General features: G+C 50.5%; 1 protein-coding gene across 1 annotated transcript in view; it reads left to right on the forward strand.

Moving 5' to 3' along the window:
* SMAD6 (SMAD family member 6) overlaps positions 1-5765 on the forward strand; it is a 38249-nt gene extending 32484 nt beyond the window's left edge. Inside the window, exon 4 of the mRNA XM_059858718.1 lies at positions 4809-5765. Within this exon, the coding sequence (XP_059714701.1) occupies positions 4809-5350 (542 nt within the window). The 3' untranslated portion in view covers positions 5351-5765. The remainder of the gene's footprint in view (positions 1-4808) is intronic.
* The last annotated feature ends 21449 nt before the right edge of the window (positions 5766-27214 follow it).

Below are 27214 nucleotides of genomic sequence, written 5' to 3' on the forward strand. Positions count from 1 at the left end.
ACGGGGTCCCCAGCCCCTCTGAGGTGTCCTCAGGGTGCCACCCACGGCTCCCCTGAGGCTGGGCAGCCAGAAGGGGCTGGTTTGTGTCCCCTGAGGGGCCCCCCGTGCTGGGGACAGCTCCAGCCTCTCCCCAGCCCAAGGGACTGCTGGGGTTGGTGCTGGTGGCAGGGGGGGCTATGGAGGGGCACAGTGATGCATTCCAGCTGAAACTTGTAAGGCAGAGATATTTTAAGTGTATTGGCTTAAAGAAAATGGTTGTGAGCTTTGCTGGGGCAGATTGACAATTAATTTCTTTTTTTTTTTTCTTTTTTTTCTTTTTTTTTCTTGCAGGGCCATAAAAATTCCATTTCTGCTGTGGAAAGTTTTAACCCCTTCCTTACCCTGGTGCTTGTTTCCAGGGGTATCAATGGGGGATTATTTTAACTGATGGTTCCCAGTGAACTGTTAATAGATTTTGGAGAAATGTGTATGTTCTTTATGCTGGGCTTTTTATCTGGACTATGTTCACAGTGACCTGTGTATGGCTGTAATCTTCCTGCTTCCCTGCTCCTGCATGTTGGGCAGTGTAAATATAGATCTGTGCTGTGGCAGAGGGGAGGAAAAAGACTGAGCATGAGTCTGACAGTCCAAAAGTGGAGTAAAACTGCATGGAAAGGTGTTGAGGCAGGGTGTAACTGAGCTCCATGGCCAGTGGAGCATGAGGCTGCCCTGTGACACAGGAGTACAGGAAGAAGGGACATGGAAATGGGGAGTGGGCTCTGTGGTGGGAAGACTTTTGAATATCCTGCTTCATTTCCAGGTTGCCCAGATGTGCATTAAGTCCCCATCACATCTGGAGAGTGCAGTGATTTATTTTTCATGTGCGTGGTCTCCCCTATGGGCACCTCTTCAGTGTGTTTAGAGAAGCTCTTCCTTGCAGCCATGTATTGAGGGGGCCATTTGACCTGCTGGGAGGAGGTTTGGTGGCTTTGGAAAGGCCAAAGAGTGAATCAGAGCCGTTTGTTTCATGTGCTTCGTGATCTGCCCATGTTTTCCATCCTGCTTTCAAGTGCAACATCAAGCAGTGGGACTGTGCAGCATTTTGTTTTGGAAAAAAGCATCTTTCTTTTCTCTTAAAGCACTCCTTTGAACTTTACTGGCATAAAATGCTGTCAAATCACAATTAGTCTCAAACCTCAAGTTATTTTCTTTACCTCCACACTGCAGGGAGTGACAGCAGCAGTGCTGCTAACGCCAGGAGGATTTACAGTGTTTGCTCTCTGCATTTATTCCCAGAGCCAGATTCCTTTTGCCTGAGCCACGCAAGAGCCTTTTCCCTTTAAATTCTGGGTTGGATTCTCCTATCTTGTTCCTTTATCTCTAACTGTTTGAATTCACTTCAGGATGTGCTGTGAGGCATCGCTGCCTCAGTGGAGGAACAGTGGTGGAGGAAGGAGTAAACACGAGGCAGAGTTTCAGCCCCTCCATCTGATGGATGAAGGTGGCTTTGATGGAGGAGATAGCCCTGACGCCAGCCCCTCTGGAGCTGCTACAAGTTGTAGCTGCCTACAATGATAGTTGTTAAAAACCCCTCCTGTACCACTGCGGGACTCAAATATTTTCCTTTCTTCAAAAAGAACACTAACAGGCCCGCCTCTGTTCCAGCAGAAGTGGTGGTGGTGGGGGGGGAAACAGAACAAAAAGTGGATTTTCTTGTCTGTGCATAAAGGGCAGCATGGAAAAAAAAGAGGAGGGAAAAGTGGAATATTTATTTAAAAGGCAGAGGAGGAGGTGGTGGTGTGCCGGCCGCCCCTGCTCTCTGCAGAGTGGTAGTGGCTAATAGCTGGAGGCGAAACTAATACTTGGCAGGGGATGAGACACAGCACAGGCCCCCCTGATTTGGGGGCTCGCTGAAGTGCTTGTTTTATGTCAGGGCTGCAGGATGAGTTCATCTTTGCAGGAATTGGTTGAGTGCACTGGGAGATAAAAGGAGGGAGAGGAACCCAGCGCAGCACGGGGAGCGCTGGGAGAGGGACCCTGGGACAGCTTCCTGTGGGCAGGGGCTGCTCAGATGAGCCTTGAGCTGTCCCCTTCCAGGGGTTACTTCCCTGTGGGTTGCTTGTTTTGGATTTTAAAGACTTTCCTCTCCCTTGGCCAGAAGAAGTGGGTTGAAAGGAAACTTCTCCTTTCTTGTGGTGCAGTTACCTGAAACTCAGGTCGTCGCCTGCTTGAAGGAGCACAGGACTTCTCCAGGAGTGCTGTGAGGTGGCAGAGCTGGCACTGCCAGGCAGGGGCTGTGGGATGACAGAGATGAGGAGCTCACTGGCAGGGAGGTGCATTCATGGATGGATGGAGGGAAGTTCCTGCCTTAAGTTGCATGGAAATGCTTTTAATAAAGCTATTACAAATGCATGTGAAAATCATCCATGTTTTCATGGATGATTTTGCTTAGATATTTCCCAGTTCCTGGAAAGCAGAGATGGCACCAGGGCTGTTGACACCTCCAGCAAAATATTTTTGTAGGATAGGCACTGTTTTCCTCCAGCTTTACGTTCCCCCTCTTGTATATTAATTTGCACTAAACCATGAGAAACTCCTATTTAAATGTTTATTGCTGACTGTTCCCCTGATTAATGGAGCTGCTGGGGACACTGGAGGTTTGAAGTTGTCCCATCCTTAATCTGTAAGGGAAATGCAGGGGCTGAGCAGTAGTTTCTCAAAAATGTAATAACAAAACCAACATAGCTAATGGGCATGGAGGGCTTTGAGGAGGTTGGGAGGTTAAACAGATGCAGAGCTCAGTAATTGCTACCAGCCTCCAGCCCCGGCACATGAAAGGCCCTGAGCTGGTGGGTAGCCCCCAGAACACTTGAGTGGGACAACAGCAAAGTTCAGTGTTTGGGGAGAGCTTTGGGAAGGCATTGGGAGCATCTGTAGGATGTCCCAGGGGAAAAATGACTGTGAAAACTGGATTCTATGGAAGATGGATGGGTCTCTTAGCAGCCTGGTTTAGTGGAAGTTGTTCCAGTCGATGGCAGAGGGATGGACTGAGATGGTCCCCAGAAATGTGACCTGTGGTGGGTGAAGGGGAAGAGACTGAGGTGGTTCCCCCAAAATGTGACCTGTGGTGGGTGAAGGGGCTGCTTCAGGCTGATGAGCATTGCCCACAGCAAAGGGCATCCTGCTGCCTGCCCGCCTGCCCCATCACCCCCTCCCCCATGGCCCTCCCCTTAAATTTGTATAGTTACAACTCCAGTTAAACTCCAACAAAGCCGCTTAATTCAAAGCTGGTTAATGGGGAGGGGAGCCCGCTCTCCTCCAGGGTAATTTGAGCCTGAAAAGAAGTGGGGCTGGAGGGCTGGGCCTGAAATCCGGTGTGTCAATGGGGGCTCTGGAGCAAAATAATGGCATCACCCCGCGGGCGAGTTAATGGGACATGATGGCACGGAGGCACTGGGGTCAGCAGGCCGCGGGCACGTGAGGGATTGTCAGGGAGCTTAATGCCGGCCACGGAGCAGCCAGCCCAGAGCAGAGCTCCTCACTGGAAATTCCAGGGTGGTTTGCCCTTAACTGGTGCAGTAGGAGCAGGAATGATGTTCAGCAAGTGGTTAATTCGCCCTCTTTGGGGCTCCTTCTTTTCCTGTCTTCCTTCTGGAGACATCATAAATTCTGGAGGCATCATAGATTAAACAGATTTCTGGCAGCCTGCGTCTCTCCCGTCTTCCCTGAGTGTAATTCCTAGAAAGAAGAGACATCTCTCATTGTCTGGAGAGAGTTCCAGTGGGTTTTTAGAAGGACATGTGTAGTTCATAGCAGCTACTCCCCCTTGGCATGGAACACTTCCTCAGATTTCATGTTCCCCGTGGGAACATCAGCGTCGCTGTCAGAGAATATTACACTGAGGAGACACCCGGCGGGTCACTCATCCAGGCACATCCTGGACATCAGCTCGGCACAAGTTGGGCTTGGAAGGTGGGGTTGCAGAGGTGCTGGGGAGCCACCAGGCTCAGGATACTGGGATAGTGTCCGTACCAGATCCAGTGGGAGGAATGCAAATATCCTGAGGACACGCAGGCCCAGCTGTGGATGCAGGGTTGGACATTGAATGGAGTGAGAGATGTGCTGAGCTCATGGGAGATGGTGGGCGTCCTGTGGGGTCTCCAGCCTGGGCTTGAGCCACCAGTCTTGGTGGCATTTGACGTAATTGAAGACAGGATTTGGGTCGAGCACAAGCTTTGGGTTGAAGATGGGCTTTGGGTTGAGCACACATTTTTGGGTTGAGCACAAACTTTGAGTTAAACAGAACTTCTTGGGTGAACACAAATTTTGGGTTAAGTACAAGTTTGGGTTGAATGCAAATATGGGGCTGAACATGAAGTTTGTGTTGAACACAAGTTTTGGGTCAAGCACAGGTTTTGGGCTGAGCATGAGCTTTGGGTTAAATACATGTTTGGGTTGAATATGGAGTTTGTGTTGAACACAAGTTTTAGGTTGAGTATGAACTTGGAGTTAAATTCCAGCTTTGGCCTGAACACAAGTTTTGAGTTGAGTGTGAAATTTGTGTTGAACTCAAGTTTTGGGTTGAGCACCATCTTTGGATTGAACACCAATTTTGGGAAGACCATCAAATTTGTGTTGAACACAAGTTTTGGGTTGACACCGTCTTTTGGTTGAACATGAAATTTGTGTTGAATGCCATGGCTGGGTTGAGCGCGAGTTCAAGTTCTCACTGAGCAGAGCTGATGGGTGTGAGGAGCTGTTTCCCAGGCTCTATCCCTGTGGTTCCCCAGGTGATCCCAGCACTCCTGACTCCCTCTCTGTCCCCACAGACGCCAGCACGTCGCCCGATGCCGTGAAGAGGAGCCATTGGTGCAACGTGGCCTACTGGGAGCACCGGACGCGCGTGGGCCGCCTCTACACAGTGTACGAACAGTCTGTCAGTATCTTCTACGACCTACCTCAAGGAAACGGCTTCTGCCTCGGACAGCTAAACCTGGACAACAGGAGTGAGACTGTGAGAAGGACTCGAAGTAAAATCGGCTACGGGATTTTACTGAGCAAGGAACCGGACGGGGTGTGGGCCTACAACCGCAGCGAGCATCCCATCTTCGTCAACTCCCCGACACTGGACATCCCCAACTGCAGGACTCTGATCGTGCGCAAGGTGATGCCGGGCTACTCCATCAAGGTGTTTGACTACGAGAAGTCCTGCCTGCTGCAGCACACGGCCGAGCTGGATTATGCAGATGGGCCCTACGACCCCAACAGCGTCCGGATCAGCTTCGCCAAGGGCTGGGGGCCCTGTTATTCCAGACAGTTCATCACGTCGTGTCCGTGTTGGCTGGAGATCTTACTCAGCAACAACCGGTAACCCTCCGAGGAAAGGAAAACATCAACAGCAACAAAACACACACACACAAAAAGAAAAAAAAAAGAAAAAAAAAAAGACACAGACTATCCCAAATATCATCTACCTAGATTTAATATAAAGTTTTATATATTATATGAAAATATATATTATACTTGTAATTATGGAGTCATTTTTACAATGTAATTATTTATGTATGGTGCAATGTGTATATGGACAAAAAACAGAAAATGCACTTTGGCTTATATAATTCTTTCAATACAGATTTTTAAAAAAAGAAAAAAAACAACAAAAATTATACAGCAAAAATAGGAGAAAGCCCTAATTTTGATGTATGGTTTTTTTGAAATATTATTAATACCCAGACAAAAAGCTAATACCAGTCACTCATTGATAATAAAGTATTCGCATTATGGGGGGGGAATTTGTCTTTTTTCTTCCCCCCCCAGCTGAAGTTGGCAGCAGTCAGGGGGGTTCCAGGGGGCAGCTGCTGTCTCCCATCTCAGCCAGGACCCTGGAAAAGCAATAAATGAGTTGGAAGGCTGCAGCTGGCTCCAGGAGGAGGGTGAGTGAGGCCAGTTGGAGAGCCAGGGAGCACTTGGGAGGAGGTGAGAGGAAGATCTGTAGCTCTTCTCACCCAGGGCTGTCTGACCTCTCTGATAACACAGAACATGGTGAGGACAAGGGTGCACATCCATGTTTGTGCAGATTAATCTTCATCAGTGCTAATCAGTAGGTCTTAGAGAAAAGCAGAATATTGCACGGCCACAAAGCTGCCCAACAGGACCAGTTTGGATTTCTGGCCTTACCCAGGGGTTGTCTGTGAGCACTGCACAGACAAACACGTCCCAGACGTGTTTGATGGTTGAGAAACAAATGGAGGTTTTGGACAACTCATGGTTGGGTGGATCCTCCACTGGAGCATGGCCTGGATTTTGGGAATGTCTCCAGTGCCTCGGAGGAGCCATGAGCAGCTTTGTCCCGTAGATCTCCCAGTCTCTCATCCAGGCAATAAATGATCCAGGAGTGTTTGGGAAGAATATATTTACTCTGAGGAGCAGCTGCAGCCAAAGAAATGTCCTGGTCAGATGTGCCTGTCTCAGCTGATTTACTCTGCCTGGAAATCTTGGATAAAATCAGCTCCTTTGCTCTGACTTGTGCTGGGCCTGGCAGGGGCAGGTTGGACATGGGCTTTGCTTGGTCAGGGAAGTTATTTATTGCCAGGGAATAGCTCTGCCAGGTCCTGGAGTTCTGCTACAATTCCAGCCTGTGCCTTTGATTTCCATAAAATCCCAGCCTCTGGAGCCCAGTGACTGGGAAGCTTTCAAGGTTGCAGAGGATGTTTCTGTCACCTTCACATTTGCAGAGAAAAAGATGCAATGAGACCTTAAAGAGTTAAATAGGACCTGAATTTGCCACTCCAAAGCCTCCTGGAGCATGTCAGGGTCCTGCATTTTAGCATCTTGCCCTGATGTTCCTGCCACAGCCATGAGTGAGGATGGGGAATCACAGAATTGTGGAATCCTGGAATGGTTTGGGTTGGAGGAGACCTGAAATGTCACCTCGTTGCACACCTCCCACTGTCCCAGGGTGCTCCAAGCCCTGTCCAGCCTGGCCCTGAGCACTTCCAGGGATAGAGGAAGGTGGGGGCTGCATCCCACAGGGAAACACAGGAACCTGGGTGGATGCTGGAGAGATCTGAGCAGGGAATGTTGCAATGACATTCCCGCAGTCATTTTTCAAATTGTAACCATATTTGATGTTTAATTGGGACCACATTGGTTGAATTCCTGCAGCATCAGTATTAATACTTGACATCATTAATTTTTGTTTGTGTTACAGCCATTCTTAGGGAACAGTGTCAAAACATGTCACTCTCATTTAAAGCAGCTTTCAAGAGCTTTGCAGGGGTTTTTTTATCCCTTTGGCTTAGGTTTGGTGGGTCCTGCCAAACCACCCACCTCCCTTGCTGTATCGCTTTCACACAGTCTATCAAGAGGCCATTTTTATGTTTTGGGGGCTTTTAAAAGAGATTTTTCTCAATACTATCCTCATTTTACCTGGGAAGCACCAGCAAAAATTGCTTTCCCTGTTTCCTTTTCTTTTTCCCAGCATTTCCCACACCACATTCACACCTTTGCTCCCTGTTCTCCTTGTGGAGCAGTGCCACCATTTTCCACTTTCTACCCACTTCATCCATAATTTTGGACAAAACAGCACCAAGGATGGATTTGAGGGTTAACTCTGGGCTTTCCCTTGTGCAATCCACTGATGGTGCTTAATTCTCTTTTTTTTCATTACTCATGCACTTCCCCAGGAATAAATCTGGAGTTTTATTTCAGTTGACAGTGGGGCTTTAAAGGGAATAAAAAAGGATTTTATGGTGAAGCAACAAAATAAGACATCAAGTATCCCTTTCTGTCTCATTTTGCCCTTTAATACCTTATAATCATTGAAACTTAGAACTCTTTACAGGAGCTTTAGGACTTCAAAGCCATTGAGCTCCACACTGGACCCTCTCAGAGCTCAGCTGGAGCCTTCCCCGCAGTGGGGCTGGACCTGGGGCTGGGAATTGTCACCTGGGGTGGCTGTGGGTGGAGGGCACTGCTGTGGGGAAGGAGGAGTTCACTCCCTGCCAGGTTTGCAGGAGCAGCTGAGCACGGTTGGGGCTGATTAGGGAGCTGATGGGATCCTGCTGTGCAGCACCCACAGCTGCTGCCAATTGCCAATTGCTGCAGCCCTATAAAAGCAGGAAGGCCTCGGCCTGGCCTCTTTCTGAGCCGTCTCCTGAGCTTCTGCGAGTGGGACTGTCCTCCTTCCTGCAAGAATTGTGCTCTCCCAGCACCCGAGGTAAGTGGAACATTCCCTATTGTTGGGTCTGTGTGGTGTTAGAGCATTTTTAGGGTAGAAATTGAAGAGCACCTCACAGGAGGTGCTGGCCTGTGCTTGGCCTGATCTGTGGGGTCTCTGTGGCTCCCTCTGGGCTGGAGCTGGCTCAGCTTTGTCCTCAGGAGGCTGCTGGTCACCCCTGTGGTTACAAATCACCAGGGGCCTATTTTGGGCCGTGCAGTGGGGAAATTAGTTTGTTTTTTTTTTTCCTGTAGCAGTGCTGGAACACACAGGGGTCACACTGAGCTGAGGGAGCTGCTCCTGCTGTTGGGGTGCCAAGGCCGGGCTCCCTCCGAGCCCTCAGGCGCGGGCCGGGCTCCCCCAGCAAACACAGCTTTGTCCTGGTGCTTAGGGCCCAGCTGGGCACTGACCCAGAGCTTTATGGGTGAGAGGGGATGGTTTTATTGCAGGACAGGGCTGTTAGGTGGGTTTGGTGCCTCAGCTGGTGACTGTCACCCCTCCAAGTGTCCTCCAAGGCAGTGACTGCTCAGGTGGAGCTGCCCCGGAGCATGGCCTTGGCAGGGAGCAGGCAGCTCTGGATGCTGCAGCAGAGCCTGGGGTGGGTGGTGTGGCTCACCTGGCTCTTCATGGCTCACCTGAGGGGTGGTGGGACAGGGAGATGTTCTGAGCTGGTGTTTGAGCAGTGAAACTCATTGGGCAGTTTTTCTGTGAGTGTCAAAGCTTGGCTGGAGGCACCAGCTGGGTTCTCCTGGTGTTGTGGGTGTACCCCAAGTCCACTCCAGTGGAAGTCTGAATTAGTAATTCTTGTATTGGACCTGAGTCCTTGCAGGCTTTGGTGTGTGGGCTGTGTTTATTTGAGAGGATCCTCTTAATTTAGCAATAATGGGGTTTAAAACTGTGCACTGGGCTGGGGAGGAGCAGCCAATTGCTCCTGGTGGGTCCCAGAGGCTGCTGCTCCTCCTGTGAGCAGGCATCCATCATCCCAGTCCTTGACTTCATTGCTGCTATGACTGAGAAATGCTTTTCAGCAGTCAGCATGGAAAAGAAATTATTGCTAAATTCATCCACTCTCAGCTCTTACGAAAAAGAGAGGCCAAGAGCCCTTTGTGGCACGGATTTGGTCACAGTTTTATGGGGGCTGCCAGTCTTTGGGCCATAATCCTCCTCAGGGCTTTATCTCCACAGTGGAAGTGGTGGCGGGGGCTTGTTCAATGCATAATTCAGAGCTGGAATTCAAATTCAGGGGTCTGTGTGGGCTACCAAGGGAGAGGACAAAAATCCCTTTTGGTGCAGAGAAGGGAGCTGAGGTTTGGTTTGGGGTGTGATGCTGCTTGGCTTCAAGGGCTGTGAGTGGTGGAAGGTCTCCAGCTCTTTGGGATGTGGGTTAATGCTTTTAGCAGAGCTGCTCACACACCAACCTGTGCTTCCCAAAGCCCTGGGTGCTCCAGGCTGGGGCTCTGCCTGCTCTGGGGTGGGATTGAGGTGGAGGAAGAGCTTTAACAGCCACCCAGGGTGGTGCTGGCTCGGAGGATGGAGGTGCTGGTGCCTCTCAGAGGTGTGGGATGAGTCTCAGGAGCCAGAGGGGGTTTGTGGGGTTTTTTGTGGGGCTCTGCAAGGGGGCCCATGGCATCACTGGCTGCTGGGTGACACCTGGGGCTGGTGCAGCACCCCAAAACTGCATCCAGGAGCCTGGCTGAGTGCAGAGCATCCCGAGTTATTTCCTGTGAATAACTCCTTTTGCTCCCCTCAAAGGTCTTATTCTCTGTCTGGGGCGTGATGAAGCATTACTTGCTGCTTTGTGGATAATCCTTCCTATATTCCTGATTTATGGATGTGCTGGTGTGATGCACAAAGTGGCATCTGTGCTCTGCACACTGTGGGAACAACCCAAAATTGCTCTGAAACTCAACTGGCTTACAATTATATTGGATTCTATTAAATTAAAACACATAGCACATATATTACACAATAAACCACAGCTATTTCATGGATCAAATTAAGTTTTATTTGGGCAAATTACAACCTTTCTTACAGTTGGGCCTTTGTGAAACCATTCCTTTTTAATAAAAACAGGCATTTTTGGCAAATGCTCTTAAAGTGTGCATTCCCAATAATTGCATATACTGTTGCTATTCTTTCTGGGATATATGTGGCTAATTATCTTCTGCTTAGGATAGGTTTAAATGAGTGGGATCTTCCCTTTGCTCCTCCCCCACACCTCCCTTCTGCTGGAATTTCTTAGTGCTTTCCATTTTTATTAGCTTGGCTATGGAAGAGAGCAGAGGAAAAAAAAAGTCTTCTCATTAAAAGCAGGAGTGCTTTTCCCGGAATTTCTTGGGGAAATGTGACTCTCCCAGCCTTCCTCCAGCCCTGCCACAGGGCTGAGGGGGACAAAGCTGCAAAAGGACCTTGGGGAGTGGCATGGAGCTCTGGGAGAGTGGTGGGAAGTGCACCCCACTTGTGGGGGCTGGTGGAGAGGCAAAGCTTTGGAGAAAATAAAGGAGTTTGTTGTGGAGGGTCTTGAGGGGCTCCAGCTGCCATGGAATTGCATCTGGGCGTTGGATTTTCCTGCTTGCATGAGAAGATGCAGCTTTGGTTGTGGCTTCGAGGCTGGGACATCTCTGGTGGTTCCCCACTGAAGCAGGATTTTGGTGCTGTTTCCCTGCAGGGACAGGAGGGGCTGTGGGCTGGCACGTCAGACCCCAAGGAATGGCTTTGGCAAGGGCTCATCCTCACACAGTTGTGGTTAAAAGCAAGTCAGTGGTTCAGGAATTGTGGGGATGGACAGGCAGGGTGGCTCATTCCCATGTTTCCTTGGGAAACTTGGCTGAAAGCTGAAAATTACCCCTCCCCCCCAGCTCCCCTCTGGATTTGGGAAGTGCTGTTCCTCTGCTTTTCCAGCCTCTCGCTTTCTGCTCACTGCCAGGCTTGGAGATCCCAAATTTCTCCCTGGAAATAATTTTTCTCACAGTATTTTCAGCCTGGACAGGGAAGCAGAGGAAGTGTCCTAAGTGCTGCTTTCTTTGGGTGATGCCAGAGTGATTTCCAGACCCCCAGGGTGGAGAAGAAGGGTGGAGCAGCCTCCAGGCTCCCCAGTTCCGAAATCCAGCCAATGTCAGGCTCGTGTTTCCTGCCCCAGCAGCAGCTGGGGATGTGGGAAGGGTGCTCGGCCTGGTGGGATGGGGACCATGGAGCAGTTGCTGTGGATGTCCAAAGCACATCACATAAAACTTCAAAGCGTTCTGTCAGCTTTCCAAGTCCTTCTGGGCACCATTGTCAGGAGATCAAGAAGGTTTATGGAGCCTCCCAAAGCACATCTGGATGCTGTTTATGGGACTGGGCTTGGTATGATCACATCTGTGGGAGGGGTTGGCACTGGGAGCTGCTCTGGGAGTGCCAGGGCCAGGGGCTGGTGGCATCTCCCTGTGCTATGGTCAGAGAGGAACCCCAGAGCTCAGGGTTTCCTTGCTGCTCTCAAACTGCTGCCAGCAGTTTCCTCAGAGGTTGGTGCTTCCCAGCTCCTTCCCTCCACAGCCCTGGCAGTGCTGGGAGCCTCAGCACCCTCCAGCTGCCAGTTTGGGTTGGGTGACAAGCTGGTGGCCTTGTGCCATGGGTGGTGGGACTGTCTGGGGACTCCACTGTGCTGACAGAGAGTGGGCACCAACTTGCGCCACAGGGAAGAGGAAATGAAATTGTTCTCTCCTATGAAACACTCACAGAAGCTTCTTTATTGATTAATTTTAATTTTTTTTAATAATAAAGTGTCTTTGACCTCTTGCCTCTTCCCAGAATGTCCAGGATGGATTTTCCAGTGCCATAGAATGTGTGATAGCGAGGCAGGAGACAGTGGCACTTGCTGGGTCCCCCAGTGTCTCTGCACCCCATGGTGGGGCAGGAACCAAATGAAGTGGCCACAAAACATTTTTTATGACCTGCCTGTGTGATTCAGTCACAGTGGCAGCAGGTCACAGCCTGGCTCTGTCCCCATGGCGTGCCCTCCAACCTGACATCCCAGGGACAAGCATGGGCAGTGGGAGAGAACAGGGATGGGAGCAAAGGGAAGAGTCCCCAGGGCTTCCCTCACATGCTTTGGAGGGAGAAGATTCTGCTTGGTCCCTGCTGGTCTCATCCCTCCACCATCCTCTGTCCTTGTCTATCTCTGGTGGTCCCAGCACTGGTCGGGTCGTGGGTGGCATTTGGGACACCAGGCTCTCCAGGCTGGTGGCACAAACCCCTCCAGGAAGGGAACTGAATCACCACCACCCCCTGAGGGCTGTGTGTGGAGCAGGGCTGGGCCTCCTCCCCTGGCAGCGGGGATCTGTGTTCTCTTTGGGGATGCAGGATTGAAACCACAGCCCATTGCTGGGGAAGCTCCATGGTGGGCGTGAAGCGCCTTCTCCCGAAGGGTGCCGGGGGGAAGGGTGAGAAGAAAACCCCCACACGTCTCTGGAAATTGCTTTCCTTCCTCTTCTCCTTCCAAAACAGTGTAATTAACAGAAATAAACTCCTCAGTGCTGTTAATTTGGAAGGCCTGTGTGCCAAGCTGGAGCTGTGCTGGGAACAGTTAATTATTACCCAAACGGGGTCTGAGCGGGGCTGAGAGCGTTGAGGAATTATGAAACTGGAACGAGGGAGGCCCATTCTTGGCAAACACTTCCGTGATTCAAATGCTGGGGAATTCAGCATGTTTTTCTCTTTCTTCTGGGGACTCTGAGCCAGCCCTTGGTGCAGCTCTCATGGTGGGGATGGAGTGGGAACATCAGCCCAGGAAAGCTGGTGCTGAAGCAGCTTCTGCAGCTCTTCTGTCACAGCAGCAGTTAAAAATAGCTTTGGCAAGTCCATAATTAACCCACTGTTGCTTCTGGGAACTGCCCAAGGTGTGGATTTGTGGGTGTGAGGTTTGCTGCTGGATCTGAAGGTGCAGGTACATGAGGATGGTCACAGAGGCTGCTCTGCTTTTCTGAGCCTCCCACAGGAAAGTCCCTGCTGAGTTGTGTTTCTGCTGCATGAGATCCCCTCTGCTTGTGGCTTCTGCTGTTCCGTGAGGGCAAATCCTCCCCTCCTCCAGCCGGTTGTGTTGGCAGAGAAATTCCTGGTAGGATCCAAGCTCTGCTCTCCAGAAAGGCTGGAGGGAACATCTGACATTGCCCTCCATCTGTGGCAACATGATGGCAGAACTTTCTTCCTCTCTGCTTCCTGGTTTTATCAATCCCTGAAACTGGAGATCTGGCCCAGCTGGGGTTAAATGAGCAGGAGTTTTGTTGCTGCTGGGATCAGCAACCTGTGGGATTGCAGAGCAGCTGTAGGAACTTGGGCAGGAGCCTCTCAGCACCTGAGGTGGCTTCATGTGAGGTGCCCTCATGGGAACTGAGCTCAGCTTTGCTTTTCCCTTTAAAAAACCCCTTGATAGCCTTGAATTCCTGCTTAGGAAACTTCTCACAAAAATGTGCACGTGAACTGGGATCAAGGAAGATGAAAGGGGGTTTGTGGTGATTTTTGGAGTTAACCAACATGGTTGGAGCTTTTTAGCCTGAAATTAGACAAGCTGAGATGAGATTTCCAGAAGGCTTTTGATAGGAGCTTAATGGTCATAAACTTTAGTTTATTAAATGTAAAATAATTTTTTTAATGTGATGTTGTGAAATGTTTCCTCCAAGATAAGTAAGTGGTGGTATGTGGAGGGAGGGTGGGAGGTCAGAGCTGCTCCTTGAGTAAGACTTGGGCAATCCTTCCTCTCTCACCAACCTACAGCCCCCCTCAGAGACCCCTCCTGTGCCTTTGGGCAGATCTGGTGCCACACACCTGAGGAAGGGAGACCAAGTCCAGGCTTGTGAGCCCCTGGGCATCACCTCTTGGAGAAGCAGCCCCTGAGTCAGGGGAAAATCAGCAAAACAGCCCTGAATCCTCCATGTGGGCAGGAAAATGCAGCAGATGGGCTTGGGAAGCTCAACTTCCTTGTCATGTGGTCATAAATGAACTTCAGCAACACTGGACATGTTTCTTTATTTTAGAAACACCTCTGGGGCCATTGTTTAGAGAAGGGAAATGCTCTGTCCCTCCCCCAGGACGGGTTGGGTTGGAAGGGACCTTGAGGGTGCTGTAGTTTCCATCCCTCCTTTAGACCTGCTTTTGGTATCAGACCCCTCAGGTGGATCAGGACAGGGAAGGATTTAGGGACCAGGTTTTATTTAGGGCTCTGAGGCTTTGTGTGTGCACAAGTTCAGTGCAACACCAGCCCCGTGGTGGGATGTGGGTTTGAGCTGAGCTTTGGGGTGTTACTGACCCTTTTCACTTTGCTGTGCAGCCTCACCTTGCTCCTCCCTGCCTGGGTGATGTCCCCAGGCAGGGTGGGGCTGACACCACCACGCTGGGAGCACCAGGAAGAGCCCTGAGCTCGCCATGGAGCTACTCCAGTGTGGAGGGGCTGTGATCCCACGGTCCCTGTGTGGCAGCACCCTGGCCCCACAGGGGGTGTTTCTGAGCCCTGGGAAAGCTGCTGGGGCTGAGCCCCCTCCCTGCCTGGCCCCAGCACCCCCCTGGCTGAGCAGGGCAGGTCCAAGGTCAGCATCCCCCCCCCGGGCTCTCCCACTCCTCAGAGGTCACTCGTGCCGAAGCAGAAAAACAGTGCAGCAAAGCAGAATTGCTGCTTGAGTTGCTTTTTTTCATTAAAAAAGGAGGCAGGGAGAAACATCAAAATCAACCCCCTGCCCCCACAAATCCTTCCCTTGTCTCGGAGTATTAAAAACATCCTGGAGCTGGGGCCATGCCTGTGTTCCTCAGCGCTGGAGAAGGATTTCTGCCAAGACACTGACCCCTTGTGGATTTTGCAAATGTCTTTGAATCTCTTTTCCTCTTCGGAAGGCGAGGGGGAAAAAAAAAAAACAAAAAACCCAAACCCTTTCAAACCTTTGCTTGGTCCTTTGCAAGGCAGAGCCATCAGAAGATTTATTCTTAAACGGAGGCTGCGGGGTGATTTATGGAATTGCAGCTGAGCCGCATTGTGTGCTGGTTACAAATTGCACAGATATTCCATGGGACATGAGCTCCAATGAGCACGGGATATATTACACTGCAGGGAAAAGGGGAGCTCAGAACCAGCTGGCCGACTGTAACAACTCCAGCCACTTCTCTTTGAAGAGGAGATGATCTCCATCTGGCTTTAATACAAACCATGATGGACTGACACCGGCTCTCGGAATATCTTATACAAACGGGATCATTGCTGCTTGCGTTTTTCCAGAGCTGTCACACCACTTTATTCTGTGTTTTATTCCTTTTTCCTCCCCCCTGCTCTGTTTCTTCATGTTGGCCACTCCTTGTCGAGCTTTAGGAGCTGCTGGGGGTTGTTTCTCGGCAGAGGAAGGGTTTTCTCTGAGTGGGGAGGGCGATGCTGCAGTGCCATGTGTGGAATCACGGAGCTAAATTGGCTACCTAGAAATACAGCCCAGATGTGAACAGGGAAAAGGAAGCTGGAACACATTATCAGGAAGGATGTGTCTCCTTTGGAGTAAATCCCTCCCAAGGAGCCCCCTCCTCTGGATGTTGGTGGCTCCAGGAGCAGCCAGCTGTGAGCCTTGCTGTGGTGGTTGTGCTCTGGGGGGGGGGTGCTGTGGGCTGGGGACACCCCTGGAACCTTCCAGACAGCACCAAGTCCTGGTGAACCAGGCTCTGTGGAGCCCTGAAGCTCAATCTCCAGCATCTGGTTTAAAATCTTCATCTCTCCACAAAGGAATGTCCTGGCCAGGTTTGGTAGCCCATGAGTGGGAGGAATTGGTGAATGGATGAGATTCCTTTTAAGCACTTGTTGTCCTCCAGGATCAAAGGTTTCTGTGTAAGCAGTCTCATATTTTGGCTTGTTAGGAAGTCACAGTGGTTTTGTTTAACTCCCTTGGCTGGATAATGGACCATTCAGCACTGATTTTGTTCTTGAGCTCTTAGACCTGACTTCTATTGTGAATATCTAATGGCAAGTCTGTGATTTTTGGTGTGAATTGGCTGTTATGAATGAATATTCCTGACACACCCAGTGCCAGGAAATAGCCTTTAAAATCCAGCTGCAGCTCAGAGTGCTTCAGCCTTCCCTGAGCTTTCCAGGCAATGTCCATGGTTCCCTGCCTCAGTGCTCCTGGGAAGCACCCATAAATACCCACTGGGGTGAGAAATCCTGATTTTTGGTGGTTGATAGTTGATATTTGCATCCCTTGAGACAGCTGCTGGCCCTGGGGTTTGGGATGGAGAGGGGGATGCATCCTTCCCATTCCATCACAGTCTTCTGCCCCTCAAAGGGTGGGTGCAGCTTCCAAAGCTGAGCTCCTCATCCTTAGATTAAATGGACAAAATGTGGGCGAATTGTCCCCACTGGGAGCTGCAGGCTGTAGTTACATCTTTTATGGGCCAGCCTTTTGATGGTGAAGTCCTTATCCCTCCTGCCTGGTCCAATCCAGCATGTTCTCAGAGCTGGCTTCAGGCCACGGAGCTCCAGCCTTCAGACATTCTAATTTTGGCCACCCTTTGAGGACCTTTTGGGCCAGAGAGTGCTGTGGTGTCTGGCAGTTTGGTCCCTGGCACACCCCATGGTCTGGCCTGGGAGAAGTGCTGGGAGGACAGAGCAAAAACTCTGAATTTCTGCAACCCCAGGCAGTCCTGGCCAAGCCTCCCCGCTCTGGTGGGGTTACACAACTCCAACATGGCTTTCTCTGAGATACTAATTAGGGATGGACAAACCAGAGGGAAGAAAATAAGAAATCCCTTTGCACTCATTGTGGGGTTAAACAAAGTTCAGCTTTCTTCCTCCCCCCATGTTATTTTTCCTTTCAGTGCAGGCTCTGCTCATCCAGGTTTCAGCAGGACTGGGATGCAGGGCTGCCTGAGTGCTGCAGGATTTCCAGACAAGTCTGAATCCCTAAATCTGAGAGTCTGTGGCACTTAGAGCAATCCTGTTGTGCTCCTGGCGCTCCAAACAGGATCAATTGGTGTGCTGTGTATCCTGCAGAGGTCTGGGTGTTGCTCAGGGTAGCAGCTCTTTATCCCTCCTTTTTCAGGTGGGGCTGAGCTTGATGCTGGAGACAACAGCCCTTGGCACCCCCATCCCAGCTTGGCTGGCTCCTCCTACAGCCAGGCTGCTTTTGGTGGTGTTTGTTAATGGTTGGACTTGACCTTAGGGGCCTTTTCCAGCCTAAAGGATTCCATAATTCCATAAATCCTCCGCTCAGAAATCCTCTCCGTGCTGCTGCTGGCCTCCCTCTGAATTCAGCTCGGTGAACACAAACCCCTGAGCTTTCCAAACAAATCAGGAGGAGCAGGGAGTGAATTTACATGGCCCAGTGGCCCTGGCTGGGCTCTGCTCCTCTCCTTCCAACAGGAGCCTCTTCCCGCAGACCTCCCTGCCACGGTGGAAGCCACGCCACCACAATGGGCTTGTCTCTGGCTAATGAAGCTCTGCATCCCACTGCAGCATTCCTCTGATGCATTAGGAAATAGTAATCATTCTTCTCTGGCACTGGCTTTGATAAGCAATTGCCTTTGGCCAAAAGCCGTGCCAAGATTTTGCTGCTTGTTACAGAGCTAAAGATGTGACATTGCAGCACTTGTAATTGGGATAATTTAACACCCTGTTAGCAGGGAGCTGGAGTGGCCCTGTCTCTTACCTAGGTTTGGGGCAGTTTTAGAAATCCAGCCATCATATGGAAGAATCATTTTTAAAATAGAAATATGGATGCATTATTCATTACATTAATTCATTTGCAAGTGTGGAGGAGAAGCTTTTTGGCAGCACAGAATGGGGGGGGCTGCTGTGATAGGAAATCTGGAGTGAGCCATGCCCCAGTTTGGTAAACTGGGAAATAATGGACTACGGTTCAAATCCTAAATCTGGTCTCAGGCAAGACCCTTCCTTTTAAGGAGTTGTAAAATGAAGGTGATATTTAGAATTTCAGGGTCCTTGTAGGGTGGTGCCATTAGTGATCATTCCCCTGATTAATCATCGCTCTTTGGGCTTGATGAGCAAGGAAGAAGTTGGGAATTCTGTTTCGTAGGGCCTCCTGCAGTGCCCGCAGCCCTGCCTTGCCCCCAGTGTGGTGGATCCCAGGATGTGGGTCCTGGAGCATCCCACCCTTGGGAGGATCCTGGGTCTTCCTCCTGTGGGTTCTGTCCCAGCCTGGAGCCTGTCAGACAGCTCTTGTCCCCCTGGGAGCCAGTGCCAGCTGTGGCCTTGCCATGTGCAGCTCCAACTCCTCCTGTCCTCCTCAGGACCGTCCCACCATGCCAGGACCCCTCTGCACCCAGGGCTCTGCAGCTCCTTTGAGCCTCAGGGCTGCTCTGCCTCCTCAGCTCCTCCCTGCTCTTCTCATCAGGACCACGGGCTCTCCTGATCCACAGTCCAACCAAGGTTTCCTCTCCCTGCTATGGAAAACCTTTCCAGCAGCTCCCGAGGTCTCCAAGGGCTTCTCCTCTCCTCCAGGCTGGCTTGCCTGTTGGCTTTGGAGGCTGTGTTCCCCTGGCAGCCTTCCAGGTGTATATTTAGAAAGGGAGATCATACCTTCCATCTCAGGAATAACCAATGATGACTTAATTTAGAGCATGAAAATTAAAAACTCCCTCTCTGACTGAGGAGCATTCAGGCACTGCAGCCTCCTCCTTGTCAGCTCTGATTTCCTCTCTTGGTTGGGGGTTCCTCTTTGTCAGCTCTGGGCATCCTGGGCTTATCTGGGAGCAGGAATGTGTGGAAGGAGCCACGGGGACCAGGGTCTCTTCTGCTGGCACTGCTGCTGGTGTCCAGCTGTGTCACTGGAGCTGAATTCCATGGGAGACTCTTTGCCATTCTTTGCAATTTTTAGCAGACAGAAGATTAAAAAAATATATATACTTTTAAAATCTCTTTGGATCATTAATACAACTTTACACTTCCTGGAGGCTTTTCTGGGGCACCTTCAGAGAGCTGTGTGGGTACATTGCAAACAAATGGGCTGGAAAGTTGGGTGTAACCTCCATCCTGGCAGGGAAAACCCATTTCTGGTGTCTGGAGTTTGGTGCCTTGCTCACACAAAGGGTTGAGGCTCCTTTGGCAGTTTCTGCTCCTGTGGAATAAGAGAACTCTGGGCTGTGCTGGGGACAGGATGCCTGATTCCCTCCTTTCCTCACTGCCAGCTGAGAGGCCAGGCTGGACAGGGCTTGGAGCAGCTGGGGCAGAGGAAGTGTCCCTGCCCATGGCAGGGGAGTGGAATGAGCTGATTCCTGAGGTCCCCTCCACCCCAAACCAGGCTGTGATTCTGTGACTCTCTGGGCAAGCCGAGCACAGCTGCTCAGCTCCTTTACACCCACCTTTATTTGTAAATCTGGGATTAGCACCAAAACTGGGTTCCTGAATTCCTTTCCTGCAGCCTGGTGCTCATCTCTTGTATTTAATAACATCATGGAGGAGTTGGAAATGGGTTAGAGACTGATAAAGCCCTGGAGACCTGCAGGACAAAAAATTCTGTGTGCTGCCAAGAGAAAGGCTTTCATTCTGCTCCTGGAAGCTCAGCTTTCCCCACTGCTGCTGATCACACCACTTTTTTCACCTCCTCTATCAGCTGTGTTATCTGAAGGGTGCTCTGAGTGAGTGAAATGTTGAAAGGCCCCAGAGTTAATTGGCATTAAGGATGGTGTAGTATTATTAGGTGTGCCTTCATGTAACAATCTCCATTTTGGTCTATTTACTCTGTACTACTGAGTAAATGTGGAGATAAAAGAAGGTGGAATTAGCACTTCTCTTGCTTGCACTAAAGCCAAGCTGCATTATTTTCTTTTCAGTGGGTTTAGGCCTAAAAGTAGCTCAGGTATGTGCAAGTTTAAACAAGAAGAACCAGGGCCCCATTAAAAATTACTCTCTCCTGGATAATATTCAACACAGGATTAATAGTAAAGAGGCTGATGTCATCCCAGAGCTCCCGTGACCCTTTGCACTTCTTTAGCACACTGCTGAAAGAAAACGTTCCTGACACACAGGGCTTGTCCTGCTGGAAAATCTGATGCTGCCTTTTTTCCCCAAGAGCAGAGGGAGAGGTGTTCTGAGCAGTACAAGAAAAATTAATTGGGAATTAGGAACTTCACCTGAACAACCACCTTCCCCTCAAAATCACCTGGCTGCTGTGTCCATCCCAGGGTGTCTGTCCCATGTTCCCAGAGCATGGAGAAGGTTGGGAGCCCACCTGTGATGTTCCCTGTGCAGGATTCTGCTCGCTGCTCTCCCCCCTTGGCAGCTCCAGCAGATGCCAGGCAGGGATGGGCTCTGTCCCTGCTGGGACCCTCTGGAGCTGAGCTGCTCCAGGCTGTGCTGGAACAGCTGGGGTTGGAGCTGGGCAGGTTCTCCAGGGGTGCCAGGGCAGACACCACAATGGAATTGCTACCAGTCCCACCAGGCTGCAGCTGGCTGGGGATAAAACCAGACTGGATGTGGCACTCAGTGCCATGGTTTAGTTCAGATGTTGGGGCGTGGGTTGGACTCGATGCTCTTGAAGGTCTCTTCCCACCTGGTCATTCTGTGAACTCTGAGAAATGATGAGTGGGCTTCTCTTTTCCCTGTGCTTGGGTAGCTCAAGGAGAAAACTGGAGAATACTCAGGCTCAAGTGAATTGAATTTAACCTAACTTGTCAAAATTTAATCAGTGACACTAGAAATAAAAGGGCTGTGCAGGAGTTTGGGGATTTGGATGGGATTAGTGAGGCTATATGGTCCCAGTGCTCTTCATGGAGAGCATATCTTGCATTTTGAATTTGGTTTTCTCTCTCTGCCTAGGCTGGGCTCTAAAACCCTGATTTGTTCTTCAAGGCCTTGGCTGAGTCATGTTCTGCACTGCACCAGCCTGGGCACTCCCAAATTGGGCTGGAAAAGGGCTGGATGAAAGCAGAGCAGCATTCTGGGCTGTGGGGTTATGAGCAGGTCCCTTGATAAGGAACTGGGTGTGCTGTGAAATAATTAGGGACTCCCATCTCAGAATCATCACAAACATTAATTAGCAGATTTCATAATTTCAGTCACCTCCTTTTCCACGTGCCTGTAGGGACAGGTAAACGCTCCAGCTCTGTCCTGGTGTGCAGCCTGTGGCATTGGAGGGGCAAAGTGCCCTTTTTTCAGAGCCATCCCTGCCAGGATGGAGGTTACACCCAACTTTCCAGCCCATTTGTTTGCAATGTACCCACACAGCTCCTGCACTGGTGGCAGAGACATCCTGTGCTGAAGGATGGAGGGATGATGGAAGTGGCATTTGGGATGTGTCTGATGTGGCTTCCCCTGACAGAATGGTTCAGCTCCCCCAGGTTCTGGGTCCTGAACATTTCCTCCTGCTGAGCAGCCTCAGCCAGCAGCTTCAAAGGCTGCTCAGCCCAAACCAGAAACCTCAAGAAAGGATTCAGCCCCGGGAAAACCCAGAGGCCACGTGCCGTGCATATGTCTGATAAACCACTCCCAAATTCGTTCCTATCAAGCTTCAAAAAAAAGGCATCTCATGGTTTGCATTTCCCTTTTCCTGTCAGAAAGCCAAAAATGTCATTTTCAGGCCACACCTCCGTCTGCAAGTTGCAGTAACTTATTGAAATCAGTTTGGGCTGATGTCATCAGTTGTCCTTTAGGGCCTGGAGGGATTTTAGGCTGGGATTAGATTTTGGGGAGATCAGAAGGCAAAGCAGTGAGTGCCTGATGCTTCCAAACATCTCCCTGTGGAGGGAGAGGAGCAAAGCCTGGCTGGGGGATGTGCAGAGGAGGGGCTGTGCTGCCTTTTTGGTGGGAAAAGCTTTTCTGTGCAGTGACAGGCAGTGCAGGAAGCCTGGTGGGAAGCTCTGGTGATGGATCCAACGCCTCACATTGAGACCAGAAGCCTCTGAGATAAAACAGGAACGTGTTCTGCCAGTTGCCATTAGCACACAGCCAGTGACTGTGCAGATGGTTTGAATTCTTCCTGATCAGATGGGGAGGCTGAGATGGGAGCCCTGGCTGGAGCTGTGCTGCAGAGCCTGGAGCTGGTGGGATTCCTGACAGATGTTGGTCACCAGTTTTTGGGAATGGTGGTGGGGGGGAAATAATCTCAATTTCACAAAAGCTGGTGCTTTTCCCTCTGGGAGAGGGGCATTCCTGGGCTCTGGGGTCAGGAGCTTTGCTGGGGCTCTGACCATCACCACGAGGAACCTAACTGATGAAGATCATGGAAGTTACTTGCAGCTGTTACCTCCCAGAAGATGGGAGATGGGAGAAGTGGGGATGGATGGCAGCAGGAAAAGCTTCCCTGTGCTGCCCTCGGGGTGGGAGAGCCTTGGGAATGGGACAGCAGCTTGTGGCTGGCCTCACATGAACCCCAGTGATGGAGAACTGGGAATGGAGGGATCTGCAGCTGGCAGAGGAGCTGTTTCCAGGGATATCATGTCCTGTTTGCTCCCAAACCTCCGTCAGCTGTGGATTCCATAGGAATTGTCACTTCACTTCAGCTGCAGGGCTGCTCTGGGGCAGATTTACTGGGCAGGGGTTTATTGCATCTGTCAGAATCCTGGAGGTTTGGGGGAGCAGCAGAGACCTTTCTCCTGTGGAAGGGTAAAAGATGTGGGTAATTTTGGGGTTTTATCTGGCACCTTGAGCAGGGGAGAAGCTTTGGAGGCACCGCAGAGCGTGTGGGGAGCTCCGGGTGAGCCTCGGGGTCATGGGATGGTGAGCAGCTTCTTCCAAAGATGGGAAAAGGAGGAGGGAAATTCTGGCACTCAGTTTGGCAGGTGGGAGGAGTGTCAAATGTGGGCGTGTGAGTGGACTCCTGGAGGCATTTTGGGGTTTGTAGGGTGATGCTGGGGCTTGTGGTGGGGGAGCTGCCTGTGTGGCCAGCACTGAGGAATGGGAAGGGCCCATCTGGACCAGTTTGGATTGGGCCACCTGCTGCTGTCAGGCTGGGAGAGACTTCTTGTCCTGTTTGTACAGCACTGGAGTGTCCCCCGGGCAGGCTAATGGATTTAAATATCAGAACAGTTAGGTCCTGGTTACCCCCTGTATTTCCTGCAGGATTTTTCCCATGGCATCTTCACAGCCCAGTGAGATGCTGGTGGTAAATGGGCAGGTGGCTGGAGCTTTACCTTTACTTTTTTGTTAAAAAAGTACAACCCCAAAAGGATGCTCTGTCAGCCCCTTCCATGCCCTCGAGGGAAGGTGCCTGATCCTGTGGGAGTTTGGCTCCTAAAAGAGCAAAGATATGACTCCAAGAGCACCCTCTTAACAATATTATTGCCTGATCTTCAGGCAACTCCTTATCTCGTACTTTGCCTTGATCTAGGAGGGAAATCCTTTGTCTGTGTGTCACTGAGCACAATCAGTTCCAGTGTTCTGAGCACCAGACACGCTCTGGATCCAGCCTTTGGCCCTGAGACCTGAGATTTGCCTGTGTTTACAAGCCCAGTAATTGCTGTCCTGAACCTGTTATCAACAGAGATACATGCAAGGGAAATTGCAAGGTTATGGTTGAAGCTTGCAGGGTTTTAGACTAACAAATATTTTAGCCTGAAGATATATTCAATTTGATTTTGCTTTTAAGTGGCTCTGGGTAACATGAGAAGTTGCCTGTCAAATTTGATGGGGTCAGTAAAATTCAAGCATGTTGGACTGTAATTAACATTTGAAAAGAATTTGCTTAGGAATTAGCTGTTGGCAGTGCAGAGCAGCTCCTTGTGTGGAAGCAGAGCTGCCCATCAGGGTCCACCCTGTCCTGGGCAGTGCAGGGAGGGAAATCCAGCCTTTTCCACTTGTCTTCCTGACAGTTACTGCAGGACTCCTCATGGGATGCTGAGTGCATCAACCACCAGTGATTCCATTCAGGAATGTCATCATCATCCCAGCACTTGCTGAGGGGGAAAGGCATTTCTGCCCTGATGGGGTGGGAGAAATTTATAACTGAAAGTGTTCAAAGAGGCTGAATTGTTCAGTTTATCAAAGCTTTGGCAGTTTGGCTCAATTTGCCAAATCCTTCCCTAATAAATAACTCGACAGGCTTTGTCAGGGAACAATAGTGTTACTTAGGAGTGCTCTGTAATTAAGGCTGAAATTGTAGTGATAGACACCTTAAGGATTTTTTTGGTCGGTGTGGATTAGAGCTGCAGGGATGGGAGCTGCTTTGGGGAGCAGAGATGACTTCTGAGAGCTGAAGGTGCCATCCCTAAAATGTTAAACCAAGCTGTGCCTCAGAGCTATTTTTCTACTTGGAATAAGTCACTTTGTGCTTGGTGTCTGGGGTTAGGAGGGGGTTTTAAATAGGCTCTAAAATCCAAACATCAATGAGGACTTGAAAATGTAGAGCCAAGTAGTGGTGGATGGGCATCATTTCTGCTAATTAGACTCATTAATGTGCCAGCAGCTGTTAATGATGGAGACAGATGATATTGAAGAGCATCTGTTTTGTTTTCTTTACAATTTGTGTGAGTTAGTGGGGTTTGGAACAACCTGGGCTCATGGAAGGTGTCCCTGCCCCTGGCAGGGTTTGGAATGAGAAGAGTTTAAGGGTTCCTTCCAACCCAATTGATTCTGCCCTTCTGAACATCTTCAAAAAACCAAGTGTAGAAAAAAGAAAAGAAAAACCAGCATACTGTATGGAGTGTTTTCCATTTAAATAGTGATTCATGGGCTTTCCCCTCAAATTCCCTTCCTTGTTTTTGGAAAGAGTGTTGTGCCCTCTGTGCTTGCCTGAGCCCTGCAGGGTCCTGGCCCTCTGAGCACAGCTGCCCTGGCACATTTGCTGTGCTCACAACCAGAGTAGCTGGCACAGCCCCAAAGCAGTGTTTGGGCACCTCTTAGCTCTGCCAGGCATCAGCCTGGATAAGGAAAACCCCTGTGGGATGTATTCCCTAACCAGGGCTTTGTGGGGCCAGAAAGAATCTGAAATGCTTGCAGGGCTTGTGTGGTTCCTTTGTCACCAAGCTGTCAGAGCTTTACAGACACAACATTGTTCACTGCACAGAGTCCTGTGCCAGGTGGGCACTGCAGCTCCTCTGCCAGCACCAGCTGTGGGCAGTGGTGATGCTCTTTTTTTTAACCAGAATCCCAAATTCTCCTTCCCCGAGGGTCTGTGTGTCACCTCCTGCCCTTTCTGGTGGCACTGGCTGTGTGTGGGTGCCAAGTCTTTTGTGAAGGACTCTTCCAGCTCCTGGAGAATGAGATATACCAAATTTATCTGTCCTGTTTTATCTGATGAAGGAGCTTTATCTCTTGTACCTTGTCTGCTAAGGCCACCCCGTGAGTCTGAACGTGCTCTGGGTGGGGATGTGAGAGTGTGGTGGGATCAGCTGGCCCTGACCAGACTCTGGGCAGGGAAATTGGGTTGTGCTGCTGTGCAGAGGCTGCTGAGCCCTGCTCTGGCCCCCCGGTGCTGTGTGCCTGCCCTGCAGAGCTTATTTCCACTGCTGACACTCAGCTCCATGTGGCTGAGGCCATCTTTAGGATATCCTTGGAACGTTTTCTTGGGCAAACAGGCTTTGCTTCTTCACCAGCCCCGAGCTATTTGGGCTTTCTGATGTTATCTCTGAGTTAGTTTACCTTCCTTATCGCCCTGGGGGTTTGGCAGGGGGGATTTCTGTGTCTGGCTGCTGTCTTGCAAGGCTGATGTTGGGAAAGCCCACCTTGGATTTACAGCTCTGCTCTGGATCTGCCTCTTCCATGGTAAAATGGCAAGAGGTCTCTATCTCCACAAAGACTTGGGTTGGATTTATCTGAGTGACACTGACAAAGCAAACAGAGGGTTTGTTGGAGAGGACATGGGAGAAGGCCTGGGAGTGAAAGATCCTTCAGGGTGGCAGGTCAAGGATGAGCCGGGGCTGGACATGTGGGAGTTGTGCACAATAGACACCCATTTGAAAACTTAATCCTTTAATTTCCCCTCATCAAACGGGTCAAAATAATATAATAAAGGCTTTCTCATGGAGATGCAAGCTGTAATTCAGGGCAGCCTTTTTTCATTTTGCATTTTCCCCTGCATAAAGTCCCTGTCTTCTGTTCCAGAAGCAGCAGCAGCACTTGAGAGCAGAAATGAGAGGCCCTGGCAGGACTACAAAGGGCTCCGGAGGAGCAGGTACGCCGGGGATGAGGTAAGTGCTGCCGTTTGGGTGAAATAGGTGTGGAAAGTGCACTCTGCACACGTTAGGCTTCAAAGCCAGCAATAATTACTGCGTTTGAGACTGTATCAGCAGCCGGGGCTGCCCTTCAAGTCGGGCAGGAATTCTTTGTGCAGGGCTTTTGTTCTGCAGACATCCAAGCTCCTCGTGGTTCACCCGAGGAACCCAGGGAAGTGTCGTGGCTTTGAGCTGGGCTTGTGTGGAGCCCTGGCTTTGATGAATTCATCGGGGTGCCCTGTGAATATGACTGGGCTGTAATTGCTTTTAATGGCAAAACCATGAAAGGAGAAAATAAGTGCTGGGGTGGGTGGCAGCAAGATGGATCTTGCAGGCTCCTGGCAGGGCTCTGCTCTCTGGACTTGCTGCTCTTGGTCTCGTGTCCTTCTGCCTCTGCGGGCCCTGCAGAGGCTTGGAGTTGAACTGGTGGTGTGGGGCTGGCATCTCCCAGATGATGTGTGCTCTATTCCATCACTGTGTGCTAAATACAGGGTCATTTGGGGGGATAGAGCCAAAAAATAGCTCTCAAGTGGATTTTGAGATGGATCTCCATGGAGGAGGTCAGTGATGTGCTTGTTTTACAGAAAAGAAATGGCTGAAATTATTTAAGTCCATCATTGCATTGTTAGTGACCCAGGATAAGGAAAAAGTTTTGATGCACTGAGTAAGAGCCACCCAGCTCCATCACCCCTGTGACTGCTCCAAAGTAACTAAATCTGGATGTTCCCTCTGAATCACTGTCCCTCTGAGCCTGCAGGGTAGGCTGCAGCATTCTCCCAGCAGCTCCTGTCCCCTCTCCCAGGGAGGGATTCCCAGATGGTTCACATGTCACCACTGCTGTCACCTTGCTCTGGCTGAGCCATGACTGCTTGGTGCCACCCCAGAGCCGCAGCCTGGCTGTCACCCGTGGGG

The sequence above is a fragment of the Haemorhous mexicanus genome, chromosome 13 (assembly GCF_027477595.1).
Source record: "Haemorhous mexicanus isolate bHaeMex1 chromosome 13, bHaeMex1.pri, whole genome shotgun sequence".
NCBI classification, from domain to species: domain Eukaryota; kingdom Metazoa; phylum Chordata; class Aves; order Passeriformes; family Fringillidae; genus Haemorhous; species Haemorhous mexicanus.